The sequence below is a fragment of the Ambystoma mexicanum genome, chromosome 6q, assembly GCF_040938575.1.
Source record: "Ambystoma mexicanum isolate Mex_15411 chromosome 6q, UKY_AmexF1_1, whole genome shotgun sequence".
In the NCBI taxonomy this organism is placed as follows: domain Eukaryota; kingdom Metazoa; phylum Chordata; class Amphibia; order Caudata; family Ambystomatidae; genus Ambystoma; species Ambystoma mexicanum.
In genome coordinates this window covers 392223394-392240602 of record NC_090937.1, presented here as the reverse complement: position 1 = coordinate 392240602, position 17209 = coordinate 392223394, and the positions used below count along the sequence as shown (strand labels likewise).

The 17209-nt window shown below is 46.7% G+C and overlaps 1 protein-coding gene across 2 annotated transcripts in view; it reads right to left on the bottom strand.

Moving 5' to 3' along the window:
• SEC24B (SEC24 homolog B, COPII coat complex component) overlaps positions 1-17209 on the bottom strand; it is a 2214138-nt gene that overhangs the window by 944385 nt on the left and 1252544 nt on the right. For both annotated transcript variants that reach the window (XM_069630875.1, XM_069630876.1), the window contains exon 15: positions 13347-13470. In XM_069630875.1, coding sequence (XP_069486976.1) covers positions 13347-13470 — 124 coding nt within the window. The remainder of the gene's footprint in view (positions 1-13346; positions 13471-17209) is intronic.

Below are 17209 nucleotides of genomic sequence, written 5' to 3'. Positions count from 1 at the left end.
AGGAAACTTGTTAAAGCAATGTGGATTTGATCCCTGACAACAGGCTTGTGTTGGACCAATTGCCTGCATTATTTTGCCTTAAGGGAAGGAATCCCTTCTCTTAGTTTATTCACATATGGACTCTTACAATAAAATAAAAGATGTACTAGAACTCTGTTTGGAATACAGTTGATTCTAAAGGGCTCTGCCAGAGAGGTGAAGACTGGGAGCTCGATGGCAGAGGAAAGTTCTGTTCCCAACCTATCCCAGTGACAGTACCACTGCTGTGGAACAATGCCATTCTGCTGCCTGTGCACTGGAACCAGGATCCTGCTCACTCGACGTTAAGGACCCCTGTAGGTGCCAGACAGCTTCCCAGGGTGGACTTCCTTGTTCCTGGAAACCCTGGATTTGGCTTTCCAGAAACAGCCGGCAATTTGTTTTACCACCTGAGGCATCTTCGTGCCAGTTCATCCACGCTCGACGCACTTTGAGCTCCGATAGGACCTGCTGTGCTATTTTTGGTACATGTCCTTTGAACCGCTCACCTACTCTGAGCCACCCATATGCTAGCTGGATACACTGCAGCGGGACACATTGACTGGCTCAACTCCATGCAAGCAGCTGACTCGAATGCAGAGTCGACCTGCTGGAAGCCACAGACTTGGCTCGGCAGAAGTACTGTTTTGCCACCAACTCAACCGCTGACCTGAACCATTCAAGGCCATTTACTAGACTATCGCAAATATCCAACAAGAGCCCGGCCACAAACTGACCAGATGCCGACTTGCCATCGGGACCGCCTGAATATATCTTGACCCTTACTAGATTGAAATAAAAAGCGCCAGAAGCACGGCTTGATACTGTTGAGGCCCAGAGAGAAAATACAAAAGGTATATGAAAAGGCCCTGTTTTGCTGGGCTGCCTTAAAGGACCACACTTACATTTAAGGCCCCTTTTCTCCTTTTTAAATAAATGTATTTGAACAACAGCAGTGCTGCTAAAATCCTTTTGCCTGAACACCCCTATGCACTAATCTAGAGTGCTCTTTCTTATCACCAGTCTGCATTGTCTGTGTTTCTCTTACAGGGAGGGTCTTTGGTGTTAATCGGTTGTGTGCAGTGTTTTATTTGGGTTACAATCTCTATTTTTATAGAACCTGCATTGGACAGTTCAAGGGTATTCATTGATTTTCATGAAAGGGGCTCTAAGGGACCTCCCTCCCACTGTCATCTAGAGAAATCAAGATCATCCCTAACCAGGCATCCCTACACCCAGGTTTGTAACTACTGATTGTTTACCCTTGCTGTCCAGGTTCGAACCTTTGTGGTTGTGAGGACGTGAATGCAACAGCCTTATCTATTTAACCTCAGTATGGGACTTTCTAGGTGTGACCTATTCCTGTTTTGGGTTAGTTCTAAAGTGCCGTGGGGGCGGGTTGCCTTCCAGGCACTCAATCCCCACTCTATCATCTTCCTTTCACACTCTGGTGTTCCTCTCACTGGATCTCTCTACCACTCTCCCTTCCTTCTATCCCTGCATCTTCCTCCTAAGTATATGTCTAACTATACAACCTACCTCAACCCTCCAATCATACTCCTTCCTACTCTCTCCTCTGTACTTTCCTCTCTCCACTATTACTCCCCCTCTCAATCACTCCTCTCCACTCCTCTACTATTTCCCTTACTACTACTCAGCCCTTCCTACTCATTCACTCTCCTTTCACTGGAAAGGAGAGTGAATGCGTAGGAGGGGCTGATTAGTAGCAGTAAGGAGAGTCCTCAGTCACATTCTCCTCACCCCTTACTCTCGCAACATACACGTGCACTCCCAACACAGTCCCACTGTCCCTCACCTTTTCTGAAAACCACCTCCACACTCCTGTCCATGCCCCTGCCTCCTTACCTGCCACCTCTTTCTCCTCTGAACTCCCCCAAACAGCTCACACCTTGCTGTCTCCTGTCCCCAAGGTTTATCCTCCCCTCTCCTTCTCCCATCGGTCCTTTCCCACTGGTTCCCCCGGGCCAATCTAGTCTGCTCTGGGGCAAAGTCCCACCCATTTTTCCTTGCAGGTCTGTCGAGTCAATTGCAGCCAGTGTTGGATAATGTTCTGGTTCGTGTCAGGGTGCTGCACTGTGGCTGAATCATAAGTAAGCGATTGAGTTTTGATCAAGTTCAAAGGCCACAGCTGTTCTATCACTGCATTCATTGGTGTTGGCTGGAGGCACATTGTATTCATTGTGGCTGAGCATGCTTGCTGCTGTGCTGCCTAGTGTCTCTCTCTCTCTCCCCCAAGTGTCAGTGGAGATACTCTGACAGGAGCTGTTCATCTGGAGGCTCTGGTGGGCTTCTGTGTTGTGGGCGAACTAGGGAGGGAAGAGAAACTGGGGCCTCCCAACTGCCACCTTCCCCCTATGGGTTAGGAAAGACTTTGGCATCCACCCTGATAGACCTCCCACCCCAGGCTCAAGTGGGTCCTTATCTCCTCTTGGCAAGGCTAGTCAAACGGAAGCAGACAGATCTAAATACAATCAAGAATAGAAGAGATCAGCAAGGCAAGGAATTAAAGTCCTTTTCCCAGCAGCAGTCAGAGACCTTATGCTACCTGCAGGTGTGGATGGATCATCATTGTATCTCAGCTCATCAATAGCCAAGAATGAAGATTGAGACTGCTCTGGCTTGGACGAAGGACCTACCCTCTGATTGTAAAAGCAGTTCAGCTGTCGCAGGTAGGACATTTGGACAAATACAGAAGCTCCCAATACCATACCTTCTGGGCTCAGTCCGGAGTCCAGACAAGGGTACCCAAACTTTCCAGGTGTCAGCCCCCGCAGGTGCACAGTGGTGATGCATAGGGTTGGGGTATGTTCATCAGAAAAGATATCGATTTAATACTTTGAAAAATCGCAAATGTGGAGCATAGAGTAACTAGATAGGCAATTAGTAATTTTCGAAATAACAATACGATTGGTTGCATCTTATGTTGCCTTAATTCGAACATTATAGCAAGTGAATGCCTTCCTAAGCCAACAAGTTATGTTAAAAAAGCGCGGCTATCACCAACTGGGTGATAGAATTTTATCCTATTCCCCTTTCCCTTCTGGGGCCACTTGAGTTTAGCGCAGTGTATTAGTAGCTTGAACCAAAGCATCTTGGGAGGGTCTGCGGGGTTCAGCAGCTCCTGTGGAATTTGGCCATTGGCATCATGACACCAGGTCTTCAGTGGTACAGCTGGATAACGGGAATAGGGGGAATGCATACAAGTTCAAAATTCCACTCTACAATCAATGTGTTTCCAAAAGAAATTCCTTGGAGCGGAAAACATGCATGTCCAGTTGACATTGGAGGAAAAGCTGTCTACCTGAGAGGTCCGCCAAGACATGAAGATTGGATACAGAGCTTCCAGACACTGATACCATTATAGCAAACTGACAAATGCCTGCTCCAAGCGTCTGTAACAACATTCTCCATCTAGCCAGAAAGGCTTTGGACAGGGAGAGGTACATGAGGCATCTGTGACCACAATGACCTGATATCAAAGTTCCCAAAAAGGCTCTCCACTTAGCAGGTTGCCTCTAAGGGAGCACCACGTTCTGAGGCGCTTAGCTTGATACATGCAAGAGATCTGTCAAGATGTCCTTCAACTAAGAGCAGTGATAGCGTAGCAGGCAGTAACGCAACCTTGTGTGCAGCAAAGATACAGGAGTTCAATAGAACCAGATGACCAATCAAAGCAGGTTTGGGATTGGAACCGCTGTACCATCGGGACAATATTGACAACAGTTGTTGGGCAGAAAAGCCCTGGCAGATAATGTGTCCAGAAACCCTTCTATGAACCAGAGAGAGTGGTGTGGAACATTTTGAAGTTGAGAAAAAACTCTAAGTTGTGCAGGAGATGACACTTGGAATAAGATGGCCTTGGCAGATTCCGGATGCATGTCCAAATGAGACCGTTGTGCAGGCAGGGAAAACCATGAATCTTGCCAATCTGAGATGAGCTGCCAGTGCTACTAACAGTATGGTGAAACCCTAAAGAATGAAGACAGGACGAAGTGCAGTAGTGCAAACTGGGTGTGGGTGTTGTCAATTATATACCTCAGGAACCTCCTCTGCTTCAGATGGAGCAGCATATAAAAGTAGGTGTCCTGAAGGTCCAATGACACCAGTCGTTTGTAAAGGCCCAGGGATTGAAGAATCTGGCCAAGGGTAACATTCTTGAACTTGTCCTGGAGCAAGTAGAAGTTCAGTAGCTGCAGATCAAGGATGGGCTTTTGCTTCCATCCTTCACCAAAAAATTATTGAAGTATCTTCCCTTCTCTCAAGTGGACAAAAGTTCTATGGGGCCTTCGCTAAGAGCTGGGAAAGGTGAGAGGGGTTTTGGCGGAAAGGGAGGTAAAATCTCGGGAAATGGCCTGGCACAGGAGGTAGTAATCATCTACTAAGGGACGGAAAGGAATGGACGCAAACCGGGGAACAATGCAAGAAAGGACAAATTAAAGGGGGTTTCATGCTGGGGTGGGGTCAGGGGGTCGAGGATGTGTAAATGTTATCTCTAAGCACACCTCATCCCCTACCTAGGTGAGTATAATGTCTCTAGTGCAGTCTGCCTTGGTCACTGTGACGAATGCGGAGAATTTGTCACTTCTTCCCAGCCCTTTGAGGCTAGGAAGGTGAGCCAGCTAAGCAAGACTCTCCCTGGGGGTCAGGGAAAGCGGTGCCTTACTTAGAGTGACTAACCACTAAGGGAAAAGGACTTCCATTCCTACAAGGAACTGCCTATGAACAACATTCTGTCCGCACATATGGGTTTAGAAGAGACCAACATTGCTTTTATATCATTGGCTCAAGGTAATACTGGCATTTCCTTGAACTCTGCAACTGACGAAAAGCAACACACCCCTTTGAAGTACTGCAGCGAGAATAAAAGGACAGGAACCTTGAATGGAGGGAGAATCCTACACAGAGGTGAACATCTGATGTACAGACATCCTGGAGGGGCAGACCCGCGCTGCACAGCGAAGACAGCGGGATCATAGAGAGATGCAGAGATGCTGAAAGGCCAGCGCCAAGACCGAGGAAACTACGCCAAGGCCAGGACAGAACAGAGGAACGACGACTCCTAGTGGAACACGAGGGTCCCAGAGGCTGCCGAATCGGGCAGAAGCAGAGAAGTAAGTGACATGGAGGGAAGGACCGTCTTACCTGGTGGCGTGACTATGCTGTAGCCGTTGGGGGTCTGTGACCCGGCAAACTACGCAGAGGCCAGGGACAGGCCAGAGGGACGAATCCTCCACTTGGCCGTGGAGACTGCCGAATCGGGCAGAAGAGAAGCTGAAGCTTACGTGCTGGCGACGCCATGGACAAGGGGAGATGGCAGCATCTCCACTAGGAAGCCCTCCCGCTCCACACACACAAAGGCATAGAAGGACCAGGGTTGCCCAGGGTGGAGCGAGACAAGTGGAAAAGAAATATAGAGGAAGAAACTGACAAGGAGAGTAACTGGAGCCATAGAAACCAGAGTACTGAATCTTGTCAAAAAGCACATATACAACCAGAGAGGTTTAGGAAACCTGAAAGCCAAAAGGGCCTGGAGCGTCCTCGAGAAATAAGTGACATTGGTACAATCATAAAAAGAAGGGAACCTGAAGGGTTCAATCAACGTGTGCAAGATACAAAACCATTAGAAAGAAACTGGTCAAGGTGGTGGAAAAGAAATAAAGAAAGCATTCCTCCACGTAAAGAAGGTGACACCTTAGGATTTCTCTCGAGTCTTGCCAAGCTGGTGTAAAAGGAATAAGGGACACATTCCTCCACGAAACGCACAGCAGACATTTGATTTATATAAAGACTTGAAAGCCTATCTGAAGAGTCCAACAGGAGAATTGAGGCATTTTTAAAAACAATTTTTGTATGAACTGAGAACCAACCAAAGGTCAATTGGCTGCACATAGACTAAGCTGAGAGACTATTACTTTGGCTTATTTTTTAATGTTTTTTTTTCCACAGTGGTAGGGCCAGATAGCGATTAGGTTTGGACTGAAGACTACGTTTGATTTTGACGACGAACGAGCACCCTTAGCTTAGTTTTTCAGGTAGGGAAAATCCATATTTACAGTAGGGATAGATTAACAAAGTTACTCACTGTAGTGACTACCTTACTCCTAGTCCATAGTCCCCTTTCCTCCATACTTGAGGGACATTCCGTCCTTCGAGACAGGACCGGAATACTTTTGTAAAAAAGCATCAAAACTTGTTTTGTCCTTTTATTTCAGTCCTTTTCTATCGCCAGGTCTGAGACCATTTAAGCAATAATAGAGGATACTTTTTATTAAGAGAGGACGGCGGACAGGCGTGTGCAGGAAAGTGGACTATGGGCTAGGCGTAAGGTAGTCACTATGGTGAGTAACTCTGTTATATTCCTACGTCCTGTCCCCTTTCCTCCATACTTGTGGGAGATTCCCAAGCACACCTCACAGGTAATACGGGTGGATGGAAAAAAAACCTTTACTGGAATAGGTCCTTAAGAACAGCCTGGCCGAATTGGCCATCGGCCCTGGAGCTCAGGTCCAAGCAGTAATGCTTACAAAAAGCTGATGGGGAAGCCCACGTAGCTGCCCTGGCGATGGTTTCCCAAGGGACATACTTTTGGAAGGCAACAGCAGTTGCTTTGCCACGTACAAGATGAGCATGGATGCCTTTCGGAGGATGAAGGTCCTGAATGCTATAGGCTTCTGAAATACAGGAGGCAATACATCGGGAGATAATTGCTTTGGAAACCGGATTCCCCTTCGGGTCTCCCAATGCGACAAAGAGTTGTGAGGAGCCCCTGAGTTCACTCGTTCTATCGAAATAAAACTTCAAGGCTTGCCTGACGTCCAAGTTGTTTAAAACTCTTAGGAAAATAGACAGGTAAGGAGATCGATTGATTCAGATGAAAATCGGCAACCACCTTAGGCAGGAAGGAAGGATGAGTGCGATGCACAACATTGTCCTTGTGGAAAGTGAGGAATGGGGTGCTCCACAGAAAGAGCCTGAAGCTCACTTAGTCGCCTCGCCGATGTCACTGCGATCAGAAAGTCGACTTTCCAAGAAAGGAATTTCAGATCGGTAGTAGCCATGGGTTCAAACAGTTTATGGCATAACGCGGTGAGGACCACATTCAAATTCCATTTGGGATGAGGGGTGCGCACCGGCGGGAACAGGTGAAGAAGACCCACAAAATGTCTTAATGACCGGGTTAGTTAATGAAAAAGAACAGCTGTCCGTGGACAGGTAGGCCGCAATGGCTGATAAGTAAGTTCTGCAAGACAGAACATGAATGCCTGTAGCTGCGAGGTGAGACATGAAAGATAGAGCAGGTGTCAACCGTAGCATGCCTGGGGTCAAGGTGTTTAAGCACCAATGGCAAAAACGGAGCCATTTGCACTTATATTGAGCCCTTGTGGAAGGTTTTTTGGCCGCTTGGATAATACGCATATTGTCCTCGGACAGGTTGAACTGTGCTAAGGATTTGAATTCAGGCATCAGGCCGGCAAGTTGAACAATTATGGGGAGGGGTGCCACAGCTGGTGATCGTTCTGGAGAAGAAGGTTGGGAATCATATGCAATCTGATCGGAGGAAGAATCGCCAGATGTTGAAGTTGAGAACCAGAATCTGAATGGCCACCAAGGAGCTATGAAGAGGAGAGTGCAATTCGATGTGCTCCTGAGCTTGCAGAGTGACTGATGAATCAGAGGCTATGGAGGAAAAGCATAAGCTCTCATGTTGTGCCACAGGATCTCGACCAAGACTCCCAAGGAGGACGCCCCCAGGCCGTCTCTGGATGCATAAAGAGGGAGTTTACTGTTTGTAAGAGTCGCAAAGAGGTCAATTTCTGGAGTGCCCCCATTGGCAAAAAATGTTGGAGAGAACATTGCTGTTCTGAGTGAGTCCGCAGTTACATTGATGTGACCCGGAATGTGAACAGCCTGGAGCCAAACCTTGTGTTGAATGGCCCAGTCCCAAACCTGTAAGGCTAGGGCCACCAGGAGAGGACTTGGTGACACCCTGCTTGTTTATGTAAAACATTGCGACAGAATTGTCTGTGCGAATACAAAGTACCTATTTGGCAATCGACGGTTGAAAGGCTCTGAGCGCCAGAAAAATAGCCAGGAGCTCCAGATAATTGATGTGGAACTGCCTGTCCCGAGGCGTCCATAGGTCGAATACTTTAAGGTGACCTAGCGTCGCTCCCCAGCCCAGAAGGGAGGAGTCTGTGGTAACTGTCACTTGTGGGCAGGGCTCCTGAAAGGAGGCCCCACTGAAAGGTTGTTGGTCGAAGACCACCATTGCAGACCCAACGTCATGCAGATAGGAAATAGGATCATCTTGGAATCGGGGTCCAAAGTCCGAGACCAGCTGCTTCCGAAGAGCTAGCTGAGTGCGCCTCATCTTTAGACATGCAAGAAGTAGAGCTAGCACGCAAGAGGCCATGAGACCCAGAAGTCTTTGGGACCACCAGGCCGTCATGTGCGAGGACTGGAGGAAGAGCCGACACATGGTCGATGGGTCTAATTCTGTCCGTCATTAGTAACACCCTGGTACTGATAGTATCCCAACGGAAACCCAGGAAAACTTGAGACTGTCATGGATGATTTCTGCCAATTCACTGACAGCCCAAGATGGAACAGGAACTGAAGGAGAGACTGAAGATTGGCTAAGGCAAGGACTGCGCAGGAGCCAATTGTTGAGATATGGATATATATGAATCCCCTGCAGTCTGGGGAAAGCCGCGATGACCGACATCATCTTCGTAAAGACATGCAGTGCCGAGCCGAGGAACTGAACGTGTTCTACTCCCAGGGAGAACCGCAGATATTTCCGATGTGGGCTCCATATCAGAATGTGCATGCATGCATCCTGAAGGTCCACTACACTGAGCCAGTTGCTCTTCTGGAGAGAGGACTTTATTTGGCAAGGCATGATCATCTTGAATTTCTCTTGGGGAAGAAAAGATTGACCTGGGAAAGACCGAGGATAGTACGCAGGCCAGCCTGGTTGGGCTTGGGCACTGAACAGGCGGGAGTAGTAGCCCTCCCCTTGCTCCCTGAGGGGGAACAGGCTCCACCGCTGAGGTCTAGAAGTTTCTGTACCTCGGTTCTGATGGAGGGCGACCCAGTCTGCTGGAAGGGAGGATTGAAGGGTGAGGTGGGGGGATGGGCAAGCGAAAGCCCGCCCGAGCGATGAACAAAACCCACCGGTCTTCGGTGATGGTCTGCCACGCCTCGAGATGAGATTTGTCCTCCCACCGGAGTCTCGTGCAAGCGTCAAACAATAGTAGGATTACTTGTCGGCAGGTACTGCCCCTGGTGAGGAGGCCGATGGCCGAGAGAAAAACCGAGCACCTTGCCGTTGTTAAGGCGGGGCCGGCCAACCGGGGTTCAGATCAGCACATACAGCGATCCTGAAACCCCTTGAGCCCAGAGAAGGACCAAGTTTGGGACCCTGACCTCTGTGTATAAGAGGCCTTAGCTGGAGCTTTCTCCAGGACCGATAAAGACTTGGCGGTCTGAGTACTCGCCTTTGTCTTTGTGATTTCCTCATCTGTGGAGGAATGAAACAACTCCTTGCCAGCAAAAGGAAGGTCTAGAACTTTGTCCTGCACTTCTTTTGAAAACTTTGTCGCATGGAGCCACGCTTGGCGGGCGATGTCGACCCCGACCATAACGCCTCCAGCGGAGGTATCTACGTGGTGTGCCGCAGATTCCAATGGATCCTTTGTTAACACTTTGGCATCCGGCAACCAGGCTTTGAAGTCGTCTAGTCTCTCCGCAGGGATACACTCCTGGAAATCAGCTAGCTCCTTCCACAGCCTAAGATTAGCTGCTGCCAGGATGATTTTGGTGTTAGCTTGATGAAGGTGGAGCGCTGAATTGGAAAAGACTTTCTTGTCAATGGCGTCAAGAAGTTTATCCTCCTTGGAGAGGATTTGGGCTGTTGCAGTGGAGGATGCAGATGCCGGCTTGGCTTGGAGGGTGGCAGCTGCCACTACCGTGGACGATGGGAGCGGATAAGCCGACAAGGCTATATCTTCTGAGGTGTGCAGCTTGTATCCAGCGTCAATCCTCTTGTTGAGATGCAGCCCAGTATGGGTTTTTTACGGGCCTCAGCCAAGATGTCCTTCTGGAGGAACAGGCCACTGCACTCTTGCAGCGATAGGGTAAAGGCTCCAGAAACACCCCTTTCTGCATAGCTGGGGCCTCGGGTACTGGGATATCAAGCAAGTTCATCATATCCAGCACCCGGTCATGGAATGCTCTGATAGAGGAGGGTTGTTCATTGCTGTCCTGGTCTGCCTGGTCCTTGTCCAGTGAAGCGGGACAGGCGGCTGATCCGCTGCACGTGGTGCCTCAGGATTTGAAGTGTAGGCCCACCCAATGTTGTCTCTATCGGGATAGCAGAGGAGGAAGCGCTGGAGGAGGTCTGACAGGTAGAGGTGGAGGAGGTGGCACCACAAGTTCCTACGTAGGTGCAACCGGGGGCGACGGTGGTACCGGAGGACTGGGGTACAGCTCTTTGAAAAGGCCCTTAAAGTATGCCCTCATGGGATCAGAGTGCATGAGCGTCTGAAATCTCCCAAAGAACATGTCCTCCGATGAAGGTCTAGGCGCTGGAGTAGGCAGAGGCCGCTCGTGAGGGGCTTACCCCATGAATGCAACGAGGATGGTTGCCAGGACGGCCCACCGCAGGCTGAGTCCACATAAATCAGTGGTGCGGAAGCAGGAGGAAGTGATACTGTATGAGCATGCCAATCCGTATAAGGGCAGAAAGGATTGTTATTGTCCACATGGCGTGGAAAAAAACTGCTCAGCCCCAAAAGGAATGCTTCCAGCGCCAGCCGCCGTAAACGTTGGTGTAAGAGAGGTATCCAAAATGGCCACCGTGGACCACGGAGGTTGAGCCACCATTTTGTCGACACCTCAGGAGAACTACGTCACAGGAGAAAGTGAGGCATATGCCTCCTCAGGGGAAACAGGGGTCTTATGCAGCATTTTAGTCTTGAAACAAGAATCCTTGGCTGAGCCAGTGCTGTCAGATCCAGGATCTTTACTGGACATTTTCGATACTGTCCCAGAATTAGCCTCCAGTGGAGGAACCTCGGTAGAGCCCGTACTTGAAGGCCTGTGGTGCGTGACTGCCTTCCTTGCCCCCTTGACATAATCGGTACCCGCACGCCGAGCGTGGGAAGCGTGAGGAATACACCTCACTGACAAGACCTTCAAAAGGAGTTCCCTCGAGTCTGCTGGTACTTGATCTAGCCCCAAGAAGAGGAACCTCGGTTTTTAACCCAGGACGTAAGGCTCCCTTATTAGGGGCCTCGAGTCGTGAATTGGTATAGAAAGCTCCAGAAATGGAGACCTCAGGGCGAACCCCGGTATCCAGAGCCACAGAAGAACTGGGCTGAACTTTAGGCCCCAAAAGGGGAACCTCGGAAGAATGTCCAGTTTTGCCAGGCCCACTACGGGAACCCTCAGAGGACGCTCCGTTGTGTGCCTATTAGGCCCCTTGCAGGTCACCTCAGGGATGTCCCCAGTAGAAGAGCTATGCGAGCCACTCCCGGTCCCTAAGACCCCGGAAAAGGAGTCCCCAGGCCGGGGTGCCCTAAAAAGTAAGGAACTTACCAGGCGTTTCTTCTTCTTGTCGATGAAGAGCTGTAAATGCGGTGGAGGAACACGTTGGAAAACCACCTCCAACCGAAGAAGACGCTGGAGTACTCGGACGGACAGGGAGTCACAATAAAGACACGAGTCCCAGCTATGTTCCAGGCCTAGAAACTCCAGACAAACATGATGAGGATCCGCCCCAGCGAAACGACATTCGCATGAAGAACAGGACATGAATCCCAGATGCTACGGCATAGACTGAGGACTAGACGACCGCGGAACCGCAGCAAGAAGGAAAGACAATAGGAGCAAAAGCAAAAAAATCCCAGTGATGCAAGTGCGCCCAGTCCCGATTGCGTGTAGAAAAGGACTGAAGGGAGATGCGTGGGGTGCAGCTCAGGAGGGCGGGGTCACGGACATGTTTGATGCCCCACATAAAAAAATAAAAGAAGGACAAAACAAGTGTTGATGCTTTTTACAAAAGTACTCCGGTCCAGTCCTGAAGGACGGAATGTCCCACAAGTATGGAGGAAAGGGGACGGGACGTAGGAGTAAGGCGTTTTCTTTTAATTTAATAAGCACCCTTGCAAATGTCATCCTCAAGTCTGACTCTTTAACTGGTTCGCCACAGGAACTACCCTGGGCCCCTGTGCCCCATATTTCTGTTTCCTAATACTGCACACATCTTGACTTTGTCTCTCTCTGTATGCTTTGCCTATAAGTCATATTCTCACATCCCCATCTTCTTAATTGCCTTTCAAGATTTGGTATGCTCTTTGTCCAACTAAAATGTGGCTGTATACGAAGCAAAAGCGGACAGGCAAGAATATCCAAAATATGGTCTCTGGGAGGATGTATACGATCTGAACCTCTTGCTGTCTGTCCTGAACACCTTTTGCTTTTCTTTGGATCAAAAAAGCAGTTGGAGGAAGAGTTTGAGTAGGAGATATACAGCTGCACAGTTGTGAATTAAGAGGCGGATACAGAGCATACAGCTATTATATGCTACTGTCTCTTGTGACATTTTTCAGGTATATTGCTAAGATTCCACAGCGGGTTAAATGCTCAATGAGATCTCTTTGTGATGTGCAGGTTTAAATCGCTTCAAGGGTCAATTTAGCCCTTCATTCTTCATATGAAAGGCCAATAAACGAGTACTAAAATTGGCTGGGTAAGAATTGTAAATAAAAATGTTCTATGCCCAGCACTTTGGCAAAGGCGCTGTAAAAATACATTATTATGTAGAATTTGGAGTCAATTATAAGTGATGAAATTAACTGGTTCCAACATTTTATTTATATCGAAAGCAGGGACATCTCTAAACACTATACTTTTTAGCACCCCAACCAAGTCACTTCTATCAAAAAGTTATACTCAGAAGAAGGAATGGAAAATTTCAGATGTTTCCAGTTAGAAGCAACATGAAGCTAGAGGCTTTAAAGACTAGACACCGCTGACAACTTCATATGGCAACATCAGTTTGCTGACTGATACATCTTCTGCCATATAATAGTCTTCAACATACAAAGTATGGATAGTTTGAATTGGCATTATTTACCCATTTGTAAATATGTTCTATTTTGTTTCCATGTTTGCCATACCACTTTCACTCAATCGATCATTTACAAAAATTGAAGATTTTTCGCACCAATTCAGTACCCCACAGTGAAAGCCATAAACAGATGAGGGATGTTTTTGAGATATAGGTAGGGATATTTACTTACCCAAAGATGCCAAGTCAGAATATTGTGAACTTAACAAGAACAGATCCACTGCCGTTTGCTGACCTGAACAATCCAGAGCCAACTTTTTATAAAAATCTGTTGCAGGTCCTAGGTGTTGGACAACCTATAAGCAGAAAAAACATGGTTATATAATAGGGCAGCAGTGAGGTACTAAGTAATGTAATACAGATCAACACCTTCAGACATTTAGCAAATACATGAGAAACAGGTCTTCTTTCTTACATGTTTACAAATGTATGTGCTCAGACATGTCTGACTTTCAATATCTTATGATCAAGTTAAAATTGCCTCATGACACGTTTCTCTGGTATGTTTTGTAAAAAACGAAGAGTGTACATTTCACACGCAACAGTATCCAGATGGGCTGAAAGAGCCTAAGGAAAACAACTTATGCAACACAAACCTAAGAACAGTCAGGGGTCCTCTAATTGGAGTAAACATAGCAGCTTTGAAATCTTGTGCAAATGAATGTCCAATAAAACAAGAACTAGCAAAGTCAACAGTTTTCTTCTTTGCGAAAGGCATGTTATAGGCATTTGCAAGGCACTGCCATGTTTGTACCTGGCCAAAAGACAGCAACAGCTGGCAAATGGTTTGAGTACCTGAGCATACAAGTACCTGGCAAAAACTGATAAACACCCCAGAAATGTTGGATTTTCCCAAGCTTGTTTTTAATAGAACTTCAGATACAAGGACACAAATACAGGTTATACATCCAGAAGGCACACTTAGTTAACACAATTTTATTACAACAACAGCACATTTACAGCTGTAATTAAGCACTTAACTCTAATAAATGACACTGGCAGGCCCCTCAAAAAACAAAGTTTGATGTTATTGCTTCAAAGATCTAGGTCAGAGAGATTCCGGAGGGAGGGTGTTTTGGGTGGGAAGGGCAGGTAGTTGGGGGAATGGCCATAGGGACTAACAGGCCACAGGTGAGTAAATAACAAAAGAACCACCACAGGCTGTGTGTCCCTCCTCACAAGACATCGTTCTCCTATCTTCACTTACAATGGCATTCGATTTGGCTTAAAATTTAATAGCCAAAACTAAAATGACAGGTGCTGCCTTGGACCTCACAGAATGGACGCACAGTCACTAAAGTTCAAGCTAATAGCAATGCACCATACAACTGGGAATCAAATGAAGGTTTCTTTTTTAGAGAAATTACATTTGTAGTTATGGTCAAAAACGATGGACAAATAGCAGATTCTGATGGGTTTCATCATATTTGGAATGTAGGTTGAGGCCCAACATAAAACCAGTTATGTACCTTTTGGAATTACTTAAAAATAAAGGTTTTAATTTTTTCCTTTAGTTTCAGATTCAAAATTCAAATAATAGAAAAAGTGTAATCACAGTTGCTGAAGCATTCAATTACCAAATGATCTCAACAGTATTCTCGCTGCATATTTCTTTTTTTTAAAACAACTTTATTTAGGTTTTATTAGCAACACGCACACATACAGTCACTTAAACTGCATAGAATTCCTAGCTTTAGGCATACATTGCAATTGAGTAAAATTGGGTCCAATGGTGAAGACATGTAGAAGGAGTCAATACAGTTTTATTCAAGCCATTCCATTTTCCTGCTATAAAATCAATGCAGATCAATCTCACCAGCATCTAGAAAACAGAAAACTGTTTCAGTAAGGAGGGGTTGCCCATGAGATGTTTATTGGTGAAGCAATGGTCCATGCATGCGATCCTGAACCTAAGTAACAATGATAGCGACAAAATATAACTGACAGTTTTCCATCACCCACATTTCACAAACCTTTCTCCACTAGATGGAAATCAAAGGATCATGCGGTTATTCCAGTGCCGTGCCACAGATAATCTGGCTGCACTAAGTAGATGTGTGTGAAGTGAGGCCGTGTGTCCCAACTGGTAGGAGCTATCTTCCACAGGGTCACAAAAATGCAGCTCCAAAAGACCTAGGGGTAATTTTAGTCCACATATTTCCAGTATCCCGGCGAGAACATCTTTCCATTATCATCAACAAAGTTTATTCGGATAAAAATCCATAAACCGCAGATATAAACAACAATACATCAATAATAATGAAAAAACTGTATAAAATCAGGATGTATACAAAGTGTTAAAACAGAAGAAAAAAGTTCAAGATAAAAGTACAGATTAAAACTTGCCCTCAAGCACCTTTTTGCTTCGATACCAGGATTCTCTCAAAAATTCCAAGCAGCCCCATGCAACTGGTTTTGTTTCTGCACGCAGGAGAATGATCAATGCAGGATAAGCTTGGGTTAGGTTTGTGACTTTAAAAACGGGACAATAGTTTTCATTCTGATATCATGATAAAGAGGGCAAAATAAAACAAAGTGCAACAGGTCCTCCTTTTCAGAGCTACACCCTGGACAAACTATAGACTGCTCATAAGTTGCCCAGTTCTTGGTGATTGCTCTAAGACACAGAAGGGTAAATCGGACCCTGGTCAAAGCCCAGTGGTCTGTTCTATTACTGTGCAAAAGATAAGATTGGAGGCCGTCTGGGCCCGAAATCAACAAATGATTTCATGAGCCCAGTTGTTTCCATATTGGCATCAACTATGGGACAATACATCTGCTTATATTTGTTAGCTGCAGCCACGGTACAGAGGGACACTGCAAACTAGAGGCATTCAATTGTAGCAGGCACTGAGAAATACAATTCTGCCAGGGTATTTTGCGCCAGAATGAGCTCTGCATCAGAGCCTTAATAATCATGTGCGTTAACTTAGCTCGAGTTAGACCAAAGTGCCAAACAGTACGAAAGTGGGGCCATGTGCCAGTCATCACCTATGTGTGGGGTGCCCAATTCAGTATGTACAGCAACATTTGGTGCTGAACTGGGAAGACCCAAGGGTTTTTTCTTAACAGTATTCTCTATTACTTTGAAAGAAGTCGTTTTTTTGTTGCCCCACAAAGCAGCACCATATATGATAGGATATGATGGTTTATTTATATAGCGCCTATACACAATGTGTTTCAAAGCGCTTCACGACAATGGAGGTAACTAGGGAAAATACAAAACATTCTTACGGGGAATGAACAACAAGAATGTGAAAATAACTATCATACTCAGCCTAGCGACATTTCAGATAGTGCAAGTGCTAAGAAACAAATAGGAAAATGGGAAACAGACAGGCGACTACTGTACTAGGCCTGACAACAATTCTGGTAGAGGTGGAGAAAACACAAAGCGAGGGAGGGGGGAGGAGAAGGGGGAGAGGAACAAAACAAGCAACTATCGTACTAGGCCTAACAACATTTCAGATAGTGCTGGAGGGGGAGGGGAGGGATAATAAGTGAGATGGGGGGGTGGAGTGGGAGACGAACAAAGTTACTATCATAGTAGGTCCAGGGACCATTTTAGATAGAGTAAGTGCATAGAAAAAGTAAGGCTCTGCTGCTTGGTTTCATTGCATCTTGGATTGACTTGACTGTGCTACTGTGTGCTCCCAGCAGAAGCGGAGCGAGCAAAAAAAAAAAAAAAAAGGATCTTGTACTTCTGCTTCTGCTGGGAGCACGTTGGAAACGTTTCGCTCCACCCCTCGCCTCTAGACTGCCTAAAACCCACATCCACCCGCGAAGAAGCGCGAAGTGGTGAAAAGTGGCCAGTAGTGTAGAGGACCGCTCCCCGTCCTCGTATCTGGCTGCCTGGCCTTTAAACAGAGACTTAAAATTAGCGAATGAAGCCTTAGCACTCAATGGTTCTCTCTATGGGTCTTGCCCCTCTTGAATGCTGGACCACCTGCAACAAATTCACAAAATGTTTTAGAGTCCCTATTCGAGACTGGCAAAAGAAGTTCTTCCCACGCAAGATTTTCTAGGGAATTCTTA